General features: G+C 37.2%; 1 protein-coding gene across 1 annotated transcript in view; it reads right to left on the reverse strand.

Annotated features, from left to right (window-relative positions):
• The window catches only part of LOC126336900 (inhibitor of Bruton tyrosine kinase), a 113828-nt gene extending 93814 nt beyond the window's left edge, over positions 1-20014 (reverse strand). The window contains exons 1-2 of the mRNA XM_050001026.1: positions 18805-20014; positions 8630-9568 (exon numbers count right to left, since the gene is read on the reverse strand). Of these exons, the coding sequence (XP_049856983.1) occupies positions 8630-8965 (336 nt within the window). The 5' untranslated portion in view covers positions 8966-9568; positions 18805-20014. The remainder of the gene's footprint in view (positions 1-8629; positions 9569-18804) is intronic.
• Positions 20015-21871: the final 1857 nt, after the last annotated feature.

Raw genomic sequence — 21871 nt, forward strand, 5'->3', positions numbered from 1 at the left:
AAAACAACGGATGATGGTCGATGTAGAGAGGATATAAAATGTAGACTGGCAATGGCAAGGAAAGCGTTTCTGAAGAAGAGAAATTTGCTAACATCGAATATAGATTTATTTATCAGGAAGTCGTTTCTGAAAGTATTTGTATGGAGTGTAGCCATGTGTGGAAGTGAAACATGGACGGTAACTAGTTTGGACAAGAAGAGATTAGAAGCTTTCGAAATGTGGTGCTACAGAAGAATCCTGAAGATAAGGTGGATAGATCACTTAACTAATGAGGATGTATTGAATAGGATTGGGGAGAAGAGAAGTTTGTGGCACAACTTGACTAGAAGAAGAGATCGATTGGTATGACATGACCTGAGGCATCAAGGGATCACAAATTTAGCATTGGAGGGCAGCGTGGAGGGTAAAAATCGTAGAGGGAGACCAAGAGATGAATACACTAAGCAGATTCAGAAGGATGTAGGTTGCAGTAGGTACTGGGAGATGAAGAAGCTTGCACAGGACAGAGTAGCATGGAGAGCTGCATCAAACCAGTCCCAGGACTGAAGACGATGACGACGTTTGCTAATTTTGCTTTGACACTTAAATTATTAAATGACTTTATCTACTGTGTGTCTATCAAACTAAATATTTTCTAGAAATAAATAAATGGTACTTAAATGGTACTACTATAGGTTTGCTTGTTACATTTTGTGGGGAATTATGCAGTTTAAGTTAAAAATCTGTTCTATGTAGGATCTTCCCTTTCAAAACCTCCGAGATATTCTCAGTTTTCTTTAGATTTTTCTAGCCTGTTCGAAAGAATTTTGATAATATCTGTAGGTCACTGGCAAAGGTGACAAACTGTTGTAAATGCTAACATTTTACTACTTCCTCTTTCAGTGTAGTGGGTGGATTAATGCAGATGTCACTATTCTGGAATCTCTCTGTTTCCCAAATGTTCTCAAAAAGCAACAGTAGATTACTCCCAATCTTTGCTTCTGACTCTTTCAATAGTTCTGCTGTCTTCACTAACTGCTTTGTTATTTTTGTTGATGGCTTCATGAATTTCTGGCTCTATTGGTGAGAAATCATAATTACTTTCTGGTGTTTGCAAAAATTGTAATTTAACTCTTGGAAACGGACAATTTAAGAGTGTGTCAAAAAATTTTCCTTTCTATTTAATCCTATTGCCATTATAATCTTTGAAACAAATGCTTGGAGCTTCATATCCTTTAAGCATATGTTTAAAATTTTGGAAAACAAATTTCTGACGTTAAAATCTTCTGGGTTGTTAGAGCACGTCATGTTTCTTCTAAAATTTTCGACGTTTCAACCCCTCTGCTGGGATCCAGAGGGATTGAAACGTCTAACATTTTAGAAGAAACATGACGCGCTCTAATAACCCCGAAGATTTTAACTTCAGTGACAATGGCCACGAAAGCCTGCAGACTTACATTTAAAAAAATTGTTTTCTTTCGTGAAATTTTCTTGTATTTCTAGAAGATGAAATTTTTCAAAAGTTCTTTTTATTTTCCAGATTATTTTTTATGGTAATTTTCTTTTTTGCTGGAACTGTTCTACATTGGAACTTCAAGTAGAAATTGATGCGTCATTATGACAGGTTAAGTAACTTATTAAATGCAGTAGTACACTCCAAACTGGTACACATAATGACACTACTTTTCAATGTAGTCACTAAGTTTTGTTGGTTATGGTCATAATGTTCTACAAAACAATTACTCGATGATAGAAATCTGTTGTTCATGGTCACAGCCATTTCAGAGAGCAATATGAAAACTGTTGTCTGAACATCCTCATCATTGGAAATCTCCCTCCATATGTTCTTTCAGCTTGCCAAAAGATTCAGTATTGAATTTGGTCCATATATTGGCCAAATTTCGCTTGCAAGAATCATACTGTACTGTGTACTTCAACTTTGAGTAAGTTTCCAGTTACTGCACCTCTTAATCACACACTGTGTTATCCAGATCACAGCAGAACTATACCTGCTGAAGTTTGTGACAACACGTTTCATTTACTTTCTGCACTCCTTTTGTAGGTATGATTCTTTTTTTTATCTCAATTTTTGAGTTCTTTGTTCAATTTGTATCTGGCATTCATGTCAAGCATCATTTTATTTGTCTCAGTTTCTTGTCTATATTTTTCTCTTTTCTACTGTAAAACTAGCTCCACTTGAATTGTTTCCAATTAACTTCTGGCTTTTCTTTTTTGTTTTACATGGGAGAAATCATACCTTAGCAAGACAATGATCTGAATCTAATTCCTTGCTTCTGATCTCTCTGACATTTATAATTTTCTCAATATCTCTTTTGGGTACAGCTATGTGATCCAGTTGCTATTCTCTTCTATTTGGTTTTGGATATATAGAAGTTTTAGCTTTTCTTTGTAGTTTGTAAAAATATTTGGTCATCAGTTTCAACAGGAAATATTTTACAGTTACTGATCGGTATTTCACCGTTTCTGTTTGTTCTTAAGTGTGCTGGATATTTACCTTAAATTACTTTCTCTTTCAAACTTGTACATTGAAGTTGCCGAGAAGTATTTTCAGGTACGTACGGGATTTCAGATTCTAAAAGATCCCAAAACTGATTTAATTTATGCAGGTTTCTTTTGTTGTTTTCATTTAGAGGTGCTTGGCAGCTTGTATGGGTGTGGCTTATTTTTGCACTTTATTGTTAGTATGGAAATTCTTTACGATTTGAATTACAATCTGTTATACTGTCTAAAATATTCTTGGCTTACATAAAATACTTTCCAAACATAATCAAGTTTTCCATTATACTTATAGCTGGTTTTCCTTTGCAAATTCTATAATGTTGGGTGTCAACTATATCCTAACCTAAGAATCTCAATTTCTGCACTGACAAAATTTGTATTTTGTGGACAAAGTTTGTATATCTTTCTTCAGTAGAAATAACTCCAATTCCATTTTTCAGAAGAGAATTTACATTTAATGCTCCATAGTAGTAGTACTTTCTGAAAATTACCAAACATTTCATTATATTCTGTGTTTTCTTCATTGAGAATCCCTAGCACCCAGGTCTCAGTGCATTAAAAGATTTAATGGTGGACTCTTCCTCAGTGTTACTACTCATGGTAGTGCATCCATCATCATGCAAACTTTCCACTTAACGATTTGAAGTTGCAAATTGTAAAGAACAAGAAATCAAGGGTCATCTCTGAATTTCCAAAATAAGATCAGGTTGCTACCCTGGAATTTTACTGATCCAGTCACCACTAACAAGTGGAACCGATGCTTCCAAGGCTAACATGTGGAACTGTTGTGTCATCTTCCCACTTTAGCTTTGGACAACATGCAGCCTCTTTTGCCAACTCCACCATGCTGAAGTCCACCTCCTCTGCTTTCATTGCCGCTGAGGTCTTCACCATAATCCTGAAAACAGGCCTTTACATGGTGCTATCAGGAAGTTTGCCTCCCCCATCCTAGATATTACATATAGCCATAAATAGGTAGCTTCTGTAGCTCAGAATAATGGGTCACAAATTTCTGATTATCACAATTAATAAAAACCCAGTGTATGCTAGTGGCTCACAAGGGAACATTCCTATGTGCCAATACACAATTTTAATGAAACCTGGCAGGTGTATAGAGGGGCAAAATAATGCAATACTTTTTTTTCCTTTCTTTTTGTGCCCAATTTCACTCTGAAGTTGGAAACTCACCCCAAATGGTAATTTGGCATATTGTGTTTGGTGGGAATATCTTCAAAATGATAATATAGAAAAATGTTTCTCATATAAAAGTTTATATGTAATTCACATTCTTTAAAACTGAATAATCTAATTTTGCAACAATTCAAAATGCAAAATACCCTGCCACCATTGATTAATTCTGAAAAATAAAAACTTTTGTTAAAAGATATATTAAAGAAGCTTTCAAGCAACATACTCCATGTGCACTGAAGCTTTTTTCTGAAATACTATTTTTGGAAAATAGGCTTACACAATGTGCTGCCTGAGTATTTTGAACATACTTAATTAAAATATCTACACATTCTTTATTAGTCTCTTTACATGCTTTACTTACATTTGTTTCATATTTTAAATTATTGTTTTACATTTACTTACTTTTAGTTTTCCATTTTTATGTGCGCATTTTGTTAATTGATAATAAGTAACTCCTTATTACAACACAAAATCATTGCAGTAATGGTAATCTATAAATAAATGCTTAAAACATAATCTTTTTTACACCATACATGTAAAATGAACAATTCCTTCACATAATACTCACAACGGAGAACACAAGGTAAAACAAACTTCAGCAGGATTTCGAAATGTTGCAGGTGACCCTCTAAATATCCTGATTTGTATCAGGGACATTTCAGAAAATTGGTAAGCCTTGGCAAAATGAACTGATTGTGTACTGGTGACTGAAGATTAATTATGTCATTTCTCAAGCGGAAATGGACATCAAAATCATTCAACAAATCTATACATGAGAATCTTCTCACCAGGTTCTTCGAACATTGAAAGCCATATACATCTCACAACTACACCTGTGCTGTCGAGTCCTTTGGGATCACCAAATGAAAAAGTTCCTTATCAGGTATGATGCTCGATATGGTTCTTTCACATTGGCAACCCTAAGAAACTGACAATAACACAGATTTTTCTCCCTCACTGGGAAAGAAAAAATGTTTCATATATCTTTCAACCCAGTCAGATGTTTGTTTGCTAGATTTCAATGCAGTCACAAGGACATTTGGGGCTTCAAGAAGAGATTCTCGAGTTCTAGATCCAAACTCGCCATCAGTTTCTTTTAAAACTGTGAAAAGGCAAGTGATCAGTGTGAAAAAACCATTTTTACCGTCAAACCCGAGGACAAGAAACTAGTTCACCTGGTGATTCGAAAGGACTCGACAACACAGGTACAGACATGGTATGTACATAGCTTTTGATGCTGGAATAACCTTGCGAGATTTTTAGATCTAGTTCTGTTGAACGATTTTGATGTCAATCTCTCCTTTAGGAACAATATAAAAGCTTCAGTCAGTAGAACATAATCAATTCTCTTTGCCAAAACTTACTGATGTACTGCAATTTGCCCAATACAAATCGGGGCATTTAGATGAACACCCACGACAATATCAAATCCTGCTGAATTTTGCTTCATTTTGTATTCTCTGTTGTGTATATTATGTGCAGAAAATTTGTTAATTTTATGAGCATGGTGTAAGAAAATGTTATGTCTAAACATTTATTTGCAGATTATCATTATTTCAAACAAAATACACGTAAGCAGGAAAACTGTACAACTTCAAAAAGCGATTTAAAACATAAAACACATAAGTAAAATAAATAACATAGATTAATAATGAATGTTTAGATACTTTAATTAGATATGCTCAAAATACCCTGACAGCACAATGTGTACAGCTTACTTTTCGGAAACGGTATTTCAGAAACTATCTATATTACACACAGATGTACACAACTTGAAAGTTGCTTTAATTTATGTTGTAACAAAAGTTTTCACTTTTCAAAATTATTTAATGGTGATGGTGTATATTGCAAAATTTGAAATTATAATAAAATACGATTAGGCCTATAGAGTTTTCAAGGATGCTGATTACATATGAAGTTTTACATGAGAAACATTTTTACATATCATCGTTTAAAAGATATTCCCTCCAAACCTAACATGCCCAATTATCTTTTGGTGTGTTTTACCCCTCAAAAGTGATATCGGGCACAACAAAAAATAAATAAAGAAAGAAAGAAAGAATAAGTACTGCATTATTTTGGCCTTTTACACAATTGACACTTGGGAATGTTCTCTTGTCAGTGGTAAAGTGCCAAATACAACTTCAAAGACCTTGGGTTCATCCCCAGGTCAAGCAAAGGATTTTTGTCTGTCACTTGCAACTTCTTTCACCTCTAGCAATGTTCACTGACGTGAAGAATGCTGTGTTATGTCATGGTTCATAATCCATGTTGAACTGTGTGTACCCCTATAACTGGCTGGACAAGTCAGTTTAAAAGATAGAGGAAGATAGTGGCATACCACCTCCAACGTAACCAAGCATAGCAAAGTTTGTGGTGTCCAAAACAATCTTATGATTGATTGCTGCTTTACTTATATTCATGCACTAGGCTTTGACTAAAGTATTCTGAAACTTTGTTATTATTCACTTCCTTTGTAGATATGAAGTCCAGTCATTTATTTCACAACAGTTTCCTGTAAATAAAAATCTTTGAGGAGGTGGCTGGAGCACAGCACACATTTATAATGTACTACATGTAAGCATTTATCTGTCATTTGATGAATGCCATTAACTTTCTGTCTACAACTAAGTAACATCAGATTATTCTTCACTTTCTGAGCCACTAAATTCACGGTCAAATTCAAGATCACTACAGCCATTCTTATTCAGAACCATCGCCTAAAAAAACTGTACATAACAGAGGCTGAAAGCATGCATTTTGTCAACAGCCAGATTACAAATGGAGGACTGGATGATCTCTAGTGGCTGGACACTTAACTACCAGCACTGAAACAGATAAGCTAAATTTATTTTCTTTAAAGGTCCACTCTGCCCAAGTATACTTGGTATTTTCAGTTTCTATCGAATTAATACTAAGTAGATAATTCAAGACTATGTTCACGGGTTTAACAACTTCAGCAGGTGCAGGCAACAGCACCATCCATTTTGTAGCTGAAATGTGCATTGGGCTTTTCAACAAAAATGTTATGTTTACAGATGTGGCCTATTTTACACTCACTGGTCATTTTAAGAATTGCTACAGTCACATTTGGAATTATGTGAACTCACTTGCACTTAGTGTTACAACTAACTAAGGTTATTTAGTTAGCATTTGGGAATCCCAAAGAAAGCAGGTGCTGACAGATGTGAAAATTACCGAACTATCAGTTTAATAAGTCACAGCTGCAAAATACTAACGCGAATTCTTTACAGACGAATGGAAAAACTGGTAGATGCGGACCTCGGGGAGGATCAGTTTGGATTCCGTCGAAATGTTGGAACACGTGAGGCAATACTGACCTTACGACTTATCTTAGAAGAAAGATTAAGAAAAGGCAAACCTACGTTTCTAGCATTTGTAGACTTAGAGAAAGCTTTTGACAATGTTGACTGGAATACTCTTTTTCAAATTCTAAAGGTGGCAGGGGTAAAATACAGGGAGCGAAAGGCTATTTATAGTTTGTACAGAAACCAGATGGCAGTCATAAGAGTCGAGGGACATGAAAGGGAAGCAGTGGTTGGGAAAGGAGTGAAACAGGGTTGTAGCCTCTCCCCGATGTTATTCAATCTGTATATTGAGCAAGCAGTGAAGGAAACAAAAGAAAAATTTGGAGTAGGTATTAAAATTCATGGAGACGAAGTAAAAACTTTGAGGTTCGCCGATGACATTGTAATTCTGTCAGAGACGGCAAAGGACTTGGAAGAGCAGTTGAACGGAATGGACAGTGTCTTGAAAGGAGGATATAAGATGAACATCAACAAAAGCAAAACGAGGATAATGGAATGTAGTCCAATTAAATCGGGTGATGCTGAGGGAATTAGATTAGGAAATGAGACACTTAAAGTAGGAAAGGAGTTTTGCTATTTAGGAAGTAAAATAACTGATGATGGTCGAAGTAGAGAGGATATAAAATGTAGACTGGCAATGGCAAGGAAAGCGTTTCTGAAGAAGAGAAATTTGTTAACATCGAATATAGATTTAAGTGTCAGGAAGTCATTTCTGAAAATATTTGTTTGGAGTGTAGCCATGTATGGAAGTGAAACATGGACGATAACTAGTTTGGACAAGAAGAGAATAGAAGCTTTCGAAATGTGGTGCTACAGAAGAATACTGAAGATAAGGTGGATAGATCACGTAACTAGTGAGGAGGTATTGAATAGGATTGGGGAGAAGAGAAGTTTGTGGCACAACTTGACTAGAAGAAGGGATCAGTTGGTAGGACATGTTTTGAGGCATCAAGGGATCACAAATTTAGCATTGGAGGGCAGTGTGGAGGGTAAAAATCGTAGAGGGAGACCGAGAGATGAGTACACTAAGCAGATTCAGAAGGATGTAGGTTGCAGTAGGTACTGGGAGATGAAGAAGCTTGCACAGGATAGAGTAGCATGGAGAGCTGCATCAAACCAGTCTCAGGACTGAAGACCACAACAACAAGAACTATGATAATCAGCTTCCAGGAATTTAACTTACTCTGGTTCCAACATAATGAAACAGTTTATATGCGAGCAAAGCTGTCAACTTTTGAGACTTAATATGTCAAGCAGGACCTGTCTTACAGTTAGTGTATTTATCCAATTTAAAGTCCTTCGAGCTGAGATGATTAGGTGATAGAGGTGTGTTTCGCAGCATGACTCAGAGTATAATGCCTTGCTTGTGCTTAATTCACACACACACACACACACACACACACACACACACACACACACACACACACACACACACACACACACAAATAAGTTATTGGTACACACTGAACATGAATCTGACTAGCTATTTGCTTCTATATTCCTAAACCCAAATGCAAACGATAGGTCAAAGAATGAATCAGCACTACTGCCACTATAGGTTTTAATAACCAGTGTACATAAGTATAGAAGACTACAGATGCTATACATACCTGTATAAGCAAGCTTGCAATATGCAGTTGACCATAGAAGATACTTCGATGAAGGGGAGTATAGCCAGACTCCAGATCACGAACATTCACATTTGCACCGGCATGTTGCAATAGCCATCTTGCTAGATTATATCGGCCACAGGATGCTGCCATATGTAGAGCAGTGCGATCCAAGTAGTCGCTGACTTGACCACAACTGCAGCATAGCCACTGAAGATATCCCGCCAATAATTCATCTCCTAATTGACGACGGGTAACAACACTGCAGATTTCCATTCCATGTTGTTGTGAACGACAATGTTCATGACACTCACGTTCTGAAGCACATCTATTCATTGTGACAGAGGTAATTGTGGAACTGCAGCTATCTTTTAAAGAAACCTCCAACAGACCCTGCTTCCTCTTTTACGTTTTCAAGACAACACGTAGCTTATGTATATCCACACATTTATTGCAAACAAATATAATGATATTTTTACTTGCAAGAGTAACACTTCCACAAAAAAAGAAATGTTAATGACAGGAAGCTTATTTTTCAAGAATAAATAAAATGTTGTATTACTTGCTCATTCAAACAAACATCTGTCTCTTCTGTTTACAAAAATATAATCATTTGCTGTACAACTTTATTGCACATTCACACACTAACAAAACCTCAACTATATACATTTGTATTCAGCACCATATGGCTTTGAAACAGCCTTTCACATTGCACTTTTAATGGGAAGCTCTTGACTAGATTGGCCATGCACGGAGTATAGTAATTGGCGGCAGCAAGATTAATACTCCGATACAAATCACAGTGATTAATCTTCAGTCTTTTTATTAAGTTGTGTTTTTCACTTTGCACTTCTTGGTGTTTAGGCACTCGTGCCCCCTGGTGCAGGGGGCAAAATACACCACTTTTATTTAGGCAGCCATAATAGGAAAGAGATTTGCCTGAAACAGAAGAAAACACTGCTCTGCAATTCATACTTACAATACACATTCCTAACACATTTAAACTATATTTTTTTACTAATTTAAGCTATCCATTTTATGTTTACAGCACTGCAACAGTAATATAAAAGGGAAATTAACCACATTCATTCTACATTAAGTATGTTTGTGATATAGCTGGTGTTATGGTCAGATGATCGGAGGCTGTTAAATGTATCGACAGAACGAGGCCGTGTACGGTGAGTACAGTCCGAGTCGTTCAAGTGTTAGGGAATGGCACAAACGATTCGCTGAGGGGTGAGAGTCACTGGATGATGATGCTCGTCCTGGACAGGCTCATCGTGTCATCACACTGGAAATGGTTGCGGAAGTGAATGCTTTAGTCTTGGACAGCTGCAGAGTAGCCGTTGACGAGATCCATTTGTCATTGCGTATTAACGAGGGCACCGCCCACACCATAATGTATCAACTTTCGAAAAATTTGTGAGCACTGGGTTCCCCACCAACTGACCGCCAAACAGTGCAATACTCGAATGGTGCTGTCTTTGAGTCATCTGCAAAGTTATCATGAGGAGGAATATGGCTTTCTGTCGAATATTGTCAAAGCTGACAAAACACGGTGTCATCATTTTGAACTGGAAAGCAAGAGTCAGAGCAAGTAGTGGAAACACTGGAACGTCCACAATACAATCCAGACCTTTCACCGTGTGACTCTTGTGTTTGAACCTACGAAACAAGCTATTCACAGACATTGATTTGAAACGGAAAACAAAGTGTGTGACAGGGTCCAGGCCTGGATCCAACAGCAGCCTACTAGCTTCTTCAAGGATGAAATAGAGCGGCTAGTGTCGCAATGGGATAAATGTGCCAACAGTTTTGTCAGCTATTTTTGAGTATGTGTACTGTGTATAACTACATTTTTGGGTTAGTAAAATTGTTAAAATTACTTTACACTAGTGACCGGGTTTCATTTCAATGCACCTTCTATTATGGATTAGTTTCCAATAAATGTGTATATAACAACAACAACACACTGAACATAGACTTAAAGAGGGAAAGTTATTACTGAATATTAATCTTACAGAAAGAAAAGTTGGTTTACAGTGGGAAGCGAGCAGACTCTTAACATGATAGAATGTGTCAAAACATTAAGAAATGTTAATTACAAGGTAGCCCAACATTTTGCATTATAGCTTCAGACGTTCTTAATTTTATTCGAGTGGACTGACTGACTACAGGGTTGCCAATCCCTCGATCCTGGGAGTATAAGACCAATAAAATTCTTCTAAAGGGAATGAGATATGCAGTCTAGCTCTTGACATTTTAATATGGGGTAGGCAAACAAAAATAATTTCAGTATGAAATGGATAAAATTAGATATATAAAAAGAGAACTACAATATAGTGCGGTGAAAAATGCTGTCTGAAAACAGTCAGAGACAATTTGGAGCTTCTTGTGCTGCATGAGGCATACCTTCAATATCCAACTGACAGGTCCACTGCCATTGTGAAAAAATGCTAACGAAATTTGTGACTGCATTGAGGGTTTCTTGGTAGGAAAGAGACAGCATCAAATCTTGGATCAAAAGCTATAGTAAGATGCACCAGTAAATTCAGGTAAAGTGTGTTGGTATTTCTTGTGTTAAGTGTTGTGTATGAATTATCTGACAGACACCATCAATGGTGCCCTCAGACCTTTCACCAATGATGTAATTAGTTAAATGATGTACTATCAGAGAAACATTGTACAAATATTCAATCAGATCTTAAGATTTGAAAGTGGTGTGAAGACTGGTAACTTGTTTTGAATATTCATAAATGTAAAAATAGCACAAATCACAAAACCTAAAAATGTGGTCTCCTATGACCAAAATATCAATGTGTCACAAATGGAATTGGCCAACTCTTACAAAATCCAGACTGTCAAACTGGGGGTAAGAAATGGAATGATGCCACAAGCTCAGTCACAGGTAAAATACATATCTCTACTGCTTCACACACAGCCAGTGTCTACTGAATAATAATCAACATTGCATCAAACAGGTAGAAATACAACACATGCTATGCAATATTGTCCCTCATTGATTCTGTAGAGCACCGCTTCATTTCTTGTTAGATTCACGCAATTTCAACATTCTTCTGTAACACCACATGTCAAACACTTTGATTCTCTTCTTTTTCCAGTTTTCCCACAATTTATGATTCACTGCTATACAATGTAGTGTCCAGGCATGCTTTTTCAAAATGTTTTCCTATGATTAAGGCCTATGTCTTAGACTAGCAGATTTCTTTTCTCTAGGATTTCTCTGTGCTACTCTATTTCGTTTATCTGTCTTTTCTTCATCTGTGATGTATTACTTTGCTTCCAAAGTCGCAGAATTCCTTCACTTTGTTCACTATGTGGTTCCCAATTTTGATGTTAAGTTAGTCACTAACCTCATTTCTGCTACACCTCATTACCTATGTCTTTCTCTGTTTTACTCTCAGTCCATATTCTGAACTCTTAAGAATGCTCACTTCATTCAAGAGGTACTGTAATTTATTCTCAGTTTCACTGAGAGCATCAGCAACAAATAATTTATATATTTTAACTCTCAATTCTAATCCCCAGCCTATTCCACTATTTTCATCGCTGCTTCTTTGATGCACAAGTTCAGTAGGATTTTTAAAATCAGAGCACTTCTCTCTTGGTCCATCTTTTTATTTTTCCCTCTTGGTAATTGCATGTACCGTAATCTACCTGTCTTTCCTAATAGCTTATACGTATTTTTCAGGGAATTTCAAATATCTTGCACAATTTCATATTGTCAAACAGTTTCTCAAGATTTTGGACCTGTGTCACTAAACAGCATGGTCATCTGTACCCTGACGAGATGTCAACCTCAGATTCTGGACGGGTGGGGAGGCGAGTGGGGGGAGGAGGGGGGGGGGGGGGGTGAGCAAAGGCTGTTCCTAAATATGGTGCACTTCATATTTAAGTCCACTTCCCTTCCCCAGCACTTTAGAGGTGAGGCCCAAGAGTTCACACTGGTATCAATATCAGCCAGTATGGTGGGCATATCTCCAGCCAAACTGTGGGCTGCCCTGCTGTCAGTATACAAGATGCACATAGGCAAAACACGCTGAACCGAAAGTGGCACACCACAATGGATCCGCCCACCAGAGGAGAAAACCATGTGCTAAAGGGCTATATCCTACACGTAGTCTGGTGAGTAAAACTGCCTTCCATCAGAACAGTTGGCATGAATTTCACCATGCCAGTACGGTCGATCTGAAAGGCCGCAGTTTGTTTTCTGCCACCTCCAACCATTCAATATCCCACTGACACGATTTGTCTGTCAGATATAATGAAATGATAGTGTACAAAGGGACAGCACATCGACATACAACACTGACCCGACATGTTCTCTAGCTGCTTTATCGGCTATGTTGTTTCTCTGTATCCTGATATGGCCAGTACCCAGCAAAGGATTGCCACCTCGTCATGGTGTTGGAGCCACTTAAGAAGTCATAGATGAGCTGGATCAGATTGTTTGTGGAATATATTTGGTGGACTGCTTGTAGTTCAATGAGCGAGTCAGAACTGATGAGACACCTTACACTGTGATGCCTGTGAATTCAATCCAGGGGTGTCATAATATCATATAACCTTGAAAACCCTGTCAGGGAAAACAGCCGAACAACCGAGGGTATTCACTTGCCAGGATCCATCTGTATAAACTTAAAATTGAAGGATAAAAAGAGTTAGAAACTACATTTTGTAACTCTCGAGTACAAGTTTTCTTGTCCCGCGTAAAGCTTAAAACCAATCTGAGCTTCTGAAGACGCCGTGGCAACAGTTTGTTCCATCCACAGCTGTGTATTTGCAAGTATGATGTATCCAGATCCCTGGGATAGTCAGTAGCAAGTATCCCAAATGGCTTGGTCACATGGGGCCGATTCCTGAACAACCACTCACTGTTGGGATGGACCTTCACACTAAATACCTAAGACCAAGGTAATACTGAGATTTTCAGGGCCTCCCCACCAAATCTAGCATGGCAGTTCACCAGCCTCTGCACACAGACAGTTAACTAGGATGGTTCAAAATGCTCCAGTCGATATCTGAATACCTTCATGGTGGACACTGTAACATCTTTAAGTACAAAATACAGGCTGATTTATAAACAACCCTCCCATAATCTGTGATTCGACGAATGCCTTGTAAAACTGCAGGAGGTGGGACCTGTCAGCTCCTCACATCTTTCCACTGAGACATTTTAAAATATTCAATGATTTGAAGCCATCTGTCCACAGGTCTTTCAGATCTCACACACACACACACACACACACACCCCAAATTACAGTACTGCCCTCTTCTACATATTCCTGAATCAAACCCACTAACTCCCTTTTTGTACAATGCCCAACAACCCTAAAAACCCAGCCCCCCACACCCATATACCAACCACAGGCTACCCCTCCCATACTTTCTCCTCCCAAACTCGACTCATTAATCTCCACAACTACGGCAGTTCCACTCAACTTCCCCCTGTATTTAATATATTCAAGAACAAACCTCACGACAAAAAGAATACCAGTCAAGCACTGTTCGCTCACTAACGACCACCTCATACGCACAGAAACTGCGAGAGGATTGATAACAAAAATGATAACTCATCAACACAATCTCACGCCTGCCCAACCTAGAGTTCTCGAACCAGGAACCTCAATGTATGGAGCGCCATACGTTATTCCGAACTTTGGTAAGCCCCATAGGTTCTCCACACAATGAACACCACATGAATTCAGCCAAAACATTGAAAAGTTGCAGGAACTTTATACGCGACAAGGGAGTCTCGCCATACGCCCCCATAACTGAAAACTATTAGTCTTCCGGGTCATATCCAGACCAAACAAAGACATAACAACAGTAATATACAAAATTCACACACAGCGAACCAAAAACAACACTACAGTAACTTAGGCATAAAAAAAAAAAAACTACACCTTCAACTCACTGCAAAATATTTCACTAGACACACAGTCAGCACCATGACAAAACCAGTCAATTTCTACCACTTAAATGAACCCAATACTACAAACAACTCGCAACCCACGAACGCCACCAGAGAGCAGCACAGACCACAGCAAAATGACATCTACAAACACGCCACAAGCTCAAACTAAACCCACGCCACCATGTAACACGAAACCCCGCAAACACACCACCAGAGAGGACCACCGACCGCATGAACATGATACCTACAAACACACGACACTCACGGACTAAACTTCGCCCGTCGTGACATCACACACCACAACAGTCTTATGTCACGGGTCAAAACCAACAGGTGGAATCTGACGGTTCCGTCGACCCCTTAACACAGCAATCAGACAAGGCATCTCCAACACGATATTGAAAGCGCAATTCCTTGCAAAATGACTGGATAAGAAGTGACAGCCATCAACATAGTCCCCATTCATGAAGTTAGCAATGAATGTTGTACCTTCAAGTGGTCTCATACTTTTTTTGAGGTCAAAAAACACACCAACTATGTAAGAAGGCATCCCATATCACTGCCTCCACTAGGTTGTCATGAGTGAAACGGCAGTGCCTGAAACTGCGATGGGAACTGCATACATGATCTCTGGACCTTAGGAGCCAAACAAGGCAGCAGTTGACCATGAGTTTGAAAGTTCTACACACATAACTGGTAAGTGCTACAGTCCAATAATTGTTAGAGTCAGTATGATCCTTGCCTCATTTCCATATGGAATTAACCCTCACATCTCCCAAGTCATGAGGTACTGTCCATCAAAACAGATCTGACAGGAACAGATAAGGGCTTGTCTTTGGCTTCATGGCACAGATGACAGAATGACACAATGAATCTGATAAGGTCCTGGAGAAGTGCCTAGCAGTGGGCAGAGCTGATTCTAATACCCACATGGAGATTATAAAATTGTAGATTATCTCATTACGTGGGAATAAGAGCAGCTTCCTTATCTCCACCATTCTATGAAACACCTGAACACAGGAGTTTGCCTCGACGATGCTGTGACGGAAGAAACTGATCAGTGCAGTAGAAAATAAAATGAAAGTTTATCAGTTTTTCCATTATCAAGCGCAACCTCAGAACTGCCTCTCTGGTGCATTTACCTTCCTAAAGTAAAACCACTAGTCATCTAACAAATCACCAATTTGCTTTTCCATTCTCCTGTGTATTATTCTTGACAGGAACTTTCAGGTATAAGGTGTTAAGCTGATTTTGCAATAATTCTTGCATTTATCTACTGTTGATATCTTGGGACTTGTGTGACTGAAATTATTCTTAACTTCCAATAGTGTATCTCCAGTTTCATAGATTCTACACACTAACATGAATAATCATTTGATCGGCACATCCCACAGCACACTTAAAAATTCAGAAGGAATGTTATCAGAGTCTTCTGCCTTGCTAACTCATGGTGGCTAAACTATTTCTTCCCAATCAACATCCATTTCTTCTTCATTAATGCCAGCTGACAGTTCTTACAGACCCTCTTTAGACACCCTTAATACACTACTTTCACATTTTTAAATTTCACCAAAAAGCCAACTACCTGCCTCATTAGAGAGAGGGGGGAGGGGGGGAGAGAGAGAGAGAGAGAGAGAGAGAGAGAGAGAGAGAGAGAGAGAGAGAGAGAGAGAGAGAGAGAGAGCCTCAGGCACCACCTGTTGACTTTAATCAATGACGTCATCAGAAGTTCTGAAACACAAACAGGATTGCAAACTGGCAACCACGGCATTACAGCTGCCTACTGTAAATATAAATACATATTGAACCTTAAAGGCTAACAGTGGGTATCAGGTGGAGGTGGAAACAAAATGAAAGGTAAAATAATAGCCACAAAGTCACTAAAGTATAAAACCAAAATAAGAAAAAAGAAAGAAAGAAAAAAAAACAGAGTAACTGTTGGTATCAAAGACAGTACAAATCAAAAAATTAGCACTAACTAAGTAACTGTTATCAAAGATTTCATTTGCATACTGATACTGGATGACTGATTTGATCCAAGGCATAATGACGTTGTGGCATGTGGCATCATACTTCTGCAGCAGCAACAATTTTTTTCATAATACTGTTACCCATTCTGGATTTGGAATGTAGAGGGTGGTGACAGATTGATCTGAAGTGTACCCAACTTCTAGGTTACATTACAAGGGAGGGGGGGGGGGGGGGGGGCACAGTTTGCAAGTTGGCAAAGCAGTACTGATGACTTCAGTTAAGTTACTGTAATCAACAAACTCTCACTTTATCTCTAAAGAAAGTCCTTTGACATAGTGAGGACAACAATTACTGCACCAATATATACATATCCGTATAATGACTGGTAGACATTTTATTAGTTAGCCAAATGTTTTTTACAATACACACACAACATTTGCAGTAATCAATAATCACACTTAACTTCTGAAGAAACATGACAGAAGACTGCAAATCTTCCATTTCCTGTCACAACATACAGCTAGTGATCTTGACTAAGGTGCCCATTTGAGAAATCGGCAGTAAGCACAGAGACAGGGCAAAACCAACCACAACACAATTGCCACACAGGTTTGTAAAACATTGGCATAAATGTGCACTTTTACTACATATAGTGGATTTTACCAACTGACTAGCATCGAAGAGTGCTATATATGTAGACATGCTAAGTTCCACAATATGCATTTTAGCTATGTACATTTTTACTTGTGACAAACCTGTTTGTAATTTTATTTTTGACAAACCTGTGTGGACTGTGCAATACACAATATGTCAAAACTGGTTAATAAACTATTTTGAATGTGATCTTGTCTATAAAAAAAATTCTTTAAATTATAGACAGGGCACTACTTATTATCAGAAACTTCAACTGAATGCCCGTGTACCTATCGGGTACAGAATTAAATTCTGTCCTACGATAGCAGTAAATGTTATACCAGTACATTTAGAGTTCTTTCGGTAGAATAAATTTCAGTGGACTATGAAGGCAGCTTATAACATACTACCAACAACTTCATGTTATAAAGTTTAAGGGTTGCATTCCTCAGCACTGTATACAGTTGACCGGCAGGATGTGCATGTTTTATTCCTATGGTTAGGCATAACATTGTTTCGAGATGTGTGGTAAAATGGTTAATTGAAACTACACATTCAGCACAGTCTTCACATTGTATCTGATGATGTCTGTGTCACAAAGCACATGAGGTACTGTAGTTGACAATAAATAAGTTATAAGTTGTATGACCTGGACAAAAATCTGAATAAAGAGTACAAGTATGATAAAGGATTGAAGTGGTATTTATTTCCTTCATTGATTTTGGTCACGCTAAAAGAAATAACATAACTGTAAGTAATGGACATTAACTGTATGCCTACAGTACAAAACTACAAAATATTCAATCAAACTTCGAGGACGAAAAGTCCATATCAACAAAATGTTTTAATACACGAAGCATAATAATCAATAAACTGATGTCAAGTTATGCTTTAGCAAAAACTGTTAGTAAACAAACCTTATTATGTTGCCAATGAAAGAAGTAATTTATATCAACATGGTGCATGGCACACAAACTTTGACAACATAATGGGAAACTCATTAGTGAACAACTTTGCTATTAAATGTTACATCACTGACAGGTACTCAACCGTGGTAAAGTTATCATCCCAACATGTACTCCATTACTGCTGCAAAAAAACCACAGTTCTACACAATCAGTAGTGTATGTTTAAAAAATCAAACCTCAGTGATTAGCAAAGAGCCCTGCAGCACTTGTAGTAAGGATATATAAATCTGTTTACATTTTTAGTTAACTGTAAACTTATACCGCATAACTCTAGCGTAATATAAAGTGTGAATAATAAGGTATTTTTAAGGGGGAGGGGGTGGGGCGGGGGTGATATTACAGTGGGCCTAATGATACAATTAAATTGTTGGGGAAGGCTAATGTGTAATTGTAAAGCATTGGTCTACGAATGTTGCCCTCCAATTTCGGCAGTGGAATGATATTTAATGTGCATCAACTAACCAAACACACAGTATCAATAGTATTCCGGTATTATATAAAAAGCTACTTATTTTACCAATTATTTGCAGACTTTGATTATAAAATATAGCTGAAAGGGAATTATAACGGCTTAAAATAGCCAATGACTCGTCAAATATCAATTAATACTTCTGCCTAAAAATATAGGCTTCCGTAAGTATGATTTTATCATATACTACCCTTACCTTCATTACATATAAACGTATGTATTCATCATGAAACAAACGAACATTACGTCACTTGTTACAGCAGCCATTATTTCCCAAAAAAATTTAGCTTTCGAAATGCTCAATAATACAACGCTCCGTTGCATAAACTTCAGGATCGGCTTGTCACTTTCGAAGCCGTGCCTGTGAATGTTGCACCCTTGTTGCGCAATCTACGCTATTAACAGCACCCAGCAACAGAAAACGAACTGTGTGATCGAACTAGAAGGGAAAACGTCAATGCCCGCCACGAAACAGAACACTTTTACGAATACTGGAGTCAATACAAAGTGATAGATGTCGCTTTCTACTCAGCTGATTATACACAACTACCGGATGGCTCTGAGAAAATGTTTGACATTGGTAATTCTACTGCCTGGCTGTCAAGGTCATATTTTCCCCTGCCACGACCAGGTGTACTACAATATCGCAGCTCATTCAGCCTGAATATTATGTTCCTGACTTCTGCACTAATTCGGCGTGAAAGCAATCGCAAGTTCTGTAAATGTTGATTTCCTCTGTTAACCATTCCGTTTCTTATTTATTTGTTTTCTATTATCTATATTCGTTTTATTTAGTAGACAAAATACATCTCAGATTGGTATATCATTCACCTGAGCTTGTGTATTCCAGCTGCTCCCCTTAGTCTTGGGTAGCGTAACTTGAGATTGACACTGGTCATGAGTTCGAATCCTACATCAGCATAGGGATGAATTTTTATTTTTATTCGCTGTCAGTAGTAATGTGTATGTGTGTCACATTAATAATACGGCAACGGTTAATCCAGTGTGAATTCCTTGGCAATTTGAGCCAAGTACTTATAAAAGAAAACAATTGTTCAGTTTATCCTGCTCCTAAATAATTTTTGTCGTGTTCACATAAGACCTCTGGTCAGAATGCTACTATTGTTGCAAATACAATTAGAGGATAGTATCTTTTCTGAGCCGTATTGACAATTGCTGTAACCCAGGACACAGCATGAAGTTTACAAGAATCTACTATTACACTGGATTATATATGTATTGTACATTACAGCGTGCGTGGTATATTTAATTAGCTATCAGCGGCGAGATTTAATCATAACATCAAACGCACTGACTTGGGGCAGCGGGATGATGAAGTGTATTATTTTGTGTTACAATATAACTGTGGGTGGATGTAACTATTTTTCACTGTTTTAGAGCTTGAGCACTGTACGACTGTACGTTATAGTCTAGCTGATATTCTCAAAATAAAGAATATGCTTTATAACCAATGTAGTTACTAGTTTAAAAATATAGAAAATTTCCAAAACACTTGTAGTGAAGTAGATTTCATTATGTAAACACGATTAATTTTCAAACCATAACCTCACTACCCCTTAACTATCACTAAACAAAGAATAACTCATATTTTGTATTGATAATTTTGATTTTCAGGTTAGCTATAAACTTGGGATGGCTTGAGACATGTTGTTTGCACAAAACATTACATTAGACTAAACTAAAGACTGGTATTTACATAAAACTGTATTAAAATTAATTAGTTGTATATCATAGTGTTTATAACTTACATTAGAGTCATTATCATTATTAGGTTTTTTTAGGTTTGTTTAATAAGTTTGGTTACATCGCATTAGGCTCATATTTACATCGCATTAGGCTCATATGTGATAGTACTAGCTATAATTACTTTTCGATATAGTTGGTTTAATATTAAATTTTCAAGAAAATACTATTGTAAGTACCTACAAGAAAATAACTTTTGTTGTTTCAAGAGGCCTGTAGAGTTTATCAAGAGAGTCGATGGTAAATCTTATCTATAATATACAAGGAAGAATCTTGAAAAAGCTGTGGCTGATGTTAAGGCAAACATTTTGTCTGTAAGAAAAGCCATTAATAAGTATTCAGAGACTGGTATCACCATCAGCAGATTTTCTACCCAAGGAAGCTGAAAACCAAAATTCTCTCAATTTTAATGAGGAAGATAGTATAATGAAAAACTTGGTAACTCCAAGTGAGTCAGGTTTTCCCTTGACTTGACAGATGTTAGAATAATTGCAAAACAATATGGTATCTATGTAGCAAAGAAAGAAGTTGAAAAAAAATTAGTAACAATGATTATTCGTTTTTAAAGAAGACATAAGCTAATTTTATGTGTGCTGTGGTGTATGAAAATAAAAAGATCACATTCTGTAACTGACCAAGGTATGATGTATGTCTATTTTTCTGAGCTGCAACAAAGTTTAGATGGCCCTCCACCTGAAGCAGTTATCAGTTACAAGAAAATCAGTTATCTGATCTTCCAGGTGTTACAAAGGTCATTGATGGAAGAGGTCCCAAAGTGCAGAGTGAAGTGAGTTCATTTTAAAAAACTTATTTTTTCATGTTATGTGTGGAAAATATTTAAAATTTACAGCACTTAATAAATAAGATAACAATATTTCTTTTGTTTCTTTTTGAACTTTTCAACATTTATTTATATTTGTATATAGTATACTTTTGATTATCTCATTTTAAAGAGCAGTAAAATTTGTGCAATATACTGAAGACTTAAAACTAAAAAAACAAAAAAACAAAACACTTTCACTGTCCCAATTTATCCATTTGATACTGTGAATAAAAATAAAAGCCAAGTGGTAAATTTTAAAATTATCTCAGATACAAGAATGTAATCTACTGACACAGACTATTTGGTACTCTATCACTTTAACAGGCTAATGTACGAAAAACAAGTTTATACAAGATCGACAGAAACTGTAAAAAATCAATAAAATACTGCAAAACTTTTATCAAGCCTAACATGGTCCATAAAACGCCTTGCTTCCACCAGTAGCTACTCAGAAAGCCACAGGGGGTAATAATCAGAAACATCAGGAAATTCAGAAGGCAAACAGGAAATAAATAAGAAACATACAAGCACAAAAAATTACAGTCAAAGTAATAAATTGCATTGCATGGTCACTACTGAAATTACTAAAGTCTATAGTTAGGTTCTTACATGTTTGTATTTGCTTGCTAGGCCAGGTTATGACATGATATATTCATCATTATACTGATCATGTATA

Source organism: Schistocerca gregaria, chromosome 2 (genome assembly GCF_023897955.1).
Source record: "Schistocerca gregaria isolate iqSchGreg1 chromosome 2, iqSchGreg1.2, whole genome shotgun sequence".
NCBI lineage: Eukaryota > Metazoa > Arthropoda > Insecta > Orthoptera > Acrididae > Schistocerca > Schistocerca gregaria.